This window comes from Electrophorus electricus, chromosome 14 (genome assembly GCF_013358815.1).
Source record: "Electrophorus electricus isolate fEleEle1 chromosome 14, fEleEle1.pri, whole genome shotgun sequence".
Classification (NCBI taxonomy): Eukaryota; Metazoa; Chordata; class Actinopteri; order Gymnotiformes; family Gymnotidae; genus Electrophorus; species Electrophorus electricus.
Window position 1 is genome coordinate 5,657,501 of NC_049548.1, and position 2,500 is coordinate 5,660,000.

Sequence of the window (2,500 nt, forward strand, 5' to 3'; positions counted from 1 at the left end):
AATAAAAAAATTTAAAAGGTGCTTCAGCTTGCACCTGTTTGCCTGTGTTGGTCCATTCATGGCATGGCAGCCCACTAGAGCTCAGAACAGAGGGCTTAGTAAACACTGTTTATTTCTTAGCACCATTCTGTGTTTGGTTTGGAGGGTATTTGAAGAGGTTGGCTGTGTTTGTAAACATGGCATACACAGCTTGTGCTCTTTCAGAATTGGAGGTGTCATACTCTGAAGTGTGTGTGTGTGTGTGTGTGTGTGTGTGTGTGTGTGTGTGTGTGTGTGTGTGTTTTTCTCCTTTTCTTTTTGGACATGGCGTTCTCTCCCCTCTCCACCTTGTAGTGGAGGAGACCAGGGGAGTGAGCCCAAATCTGATGGCACGCCAATCGCATCAACCTGGGTGATGAATTATTCTCTGTCTAGCTCCCCGGCTCTGCATTATCACAGGGTCTGCCAGAGTACAGGGCTGACAGCAGTGACAGCCCCCAGAACAGATTTCCCTCTGACAACTGATACTTTTCTAATACGCTCCCTGCCTTTGCCTCCTCCTATGGTTCACCATTCTTCACTTTTTATTTATTTAAGTGGAAGGGGCACTTTTTCCATTATTTCCATGGTGCCGATTCACTTGAACTGGAATGGCTACACACACACACACACACACACACACACACACACACACACACACACACACACGTATACCTTTATCATGAGCACAGCATGCACACTCTAGCCACCGATAGGTAGAAGCATTTGTTTCATTTGTTGATCCATTAGGGGGCTCTCGTGCTTCAGAAATGTGTATTTTTGAAGACATCTGAATGAAATCTTGTTTTTCTTTCTTTCGCCCCATACCCTCTTCTTCCTCCTCTTCTCTTTTGCTTCCTCTTCTTCATCTTCTTCTTCTCTCTCTCTCTCTCTCTCTCTTCATTGCAGAAAAGGTCACGCATTGCCTACAGTGATGAGGTGCGGAACGAGCTCCTCGGGGATGACGGGGGCTCCTCTGAGACTCAGGTATGGCGCTAATCAGCAGCTTTGGGCACCCGGTATGGGTGGCTGCTTGGAGTGAAGGCGGGTCAGGGCCATGAGGGGCCGTGAGGGGCCCTTTCTCAGACCCTCTCTGGCATTGGCACCCAGTCATGCAGAAGCAACACTGTTTAATGCAAAGCTGGCCAACGTTGAATGGGCCCCCGGCTCTGACCGTCGTCTGGGCAGCACCAGATTGGGGCATATTTCTCCTTTCTCCCAGCTGTTCGCCATCCGCGCAAGTGCTTATCTTTCTAAAGATGCTCCCACCCAAAAATGAAAAAAAAATAACAAAAATAAAACATGCAGCATTCATAGTCTTTAAACACAAGCAGCGGTGAAGCCAAGTAAATTCTTATATTTTAATATATTTAAACAGTATTGTAAAACAGATATGTTTAGGTTACAGATGGAACACTTAAAAAATAAACTGAAATGTAAACTATATAAATACATAAAATAAACCAATTAGTAGTGCTAGTGTCTCTAAATTAAAAATTTATTTGTTGATAGACAACTAAAATTATTTTCTCAAGCCTGACACCTCTTTATGTACAACAGCTCTGTTAGAAATTCAGTACTGTTAATGTGGATTTTAAAATAAAAACATTATGCAGCCAATCAGATTCATCAATTCAAAAAATAAAAAAAAAAACATCTTAAACCTGTTCTAACTGCTAAAAATATAAGGCATATATTGTTAGAAACTGAACTTGCTCTGAAGTATTACATCAAACAAACTACAAATCAGTCATTTTAATACTAGAGATGCAGTCTCTGCCTCTTACCTACACAATGGCTTTTAGATTCCCAACAAGCTCTTTCAAATAATTCTATTGCATTTACATTTTTTTCCCAACTTTGTTGAAGAAGCCTACTGTCAGATGCGTATGTAGAAACCCTCACACTCCTTGACAGAGTGGGCTCTTTGTGAATGTATAGTGAGATCACTGGCCCCTAAGCTAAGTAAAGTTGCCTTTTTGTTTTTGATTTCTTCCTTATTACCATTTCACTAATAACCCTTGCACTGCACATCTTACAAACATATGTATGGTTAGCCCAGATACATAATTGATGTGCATATTCCCTCCAAATTAATGGCACAAATCAGTGTGTGTGACATGACCTATGGAAGTTAAGAGCAGATGAGCCTGCGTACTGCACACAGTGATGGTTCTTATCAAATTACTGCCAAAAGAGCTAAATATGTACAACTTGCCCCTTTTCACCATATTTTCTTCTAATTTAAAACTCGCTCAATTCACAATGAGCAACGTTATTTGAATTATTATTCAATAGGCCCATTTATGTTGTTTACTTTGATAAAATTTGTATTATATTTTGGAGTGGAAAACACAATGGCTGTTTCACCAAATATACAATTTAATGTGCATTTTCAAGATGCATACATTTTATACTTGGTTTATTTTAAGATAACACTTTATTGATCCCGAAGGAAATTGCATTTTAGCTAGATTTAATG

General features: G+C 40.3%; 1 protein-coding gene across 4 annotated transcripts in view; it reads left to right on the forward strand.

The window, feature by feature from the left end:
• vti1a (vesicle transport through interaction with t-SNAREs 1A) overlaps nucleotides 1-2,500 on the forward strand; it is a 103,257-nt gene that overhangs the window by 20,866 nt on the left and 79,891 nt on the right. For all 4 annotated transcript variants that reach the window (XM_027026220.2, XM_035533517.1, XM_027026221.2 and 1 more), the window contains exon 4: nucleotides 928-1,005. In XM_027026220.2, the coding sequence (XP_026882021.1) occupies nucleotides 928-1,005 (78 nt within the window). The remainder of the gene's footprint in view (nucleotides 1-927; nucleotides 1,006-2,500) is intronic.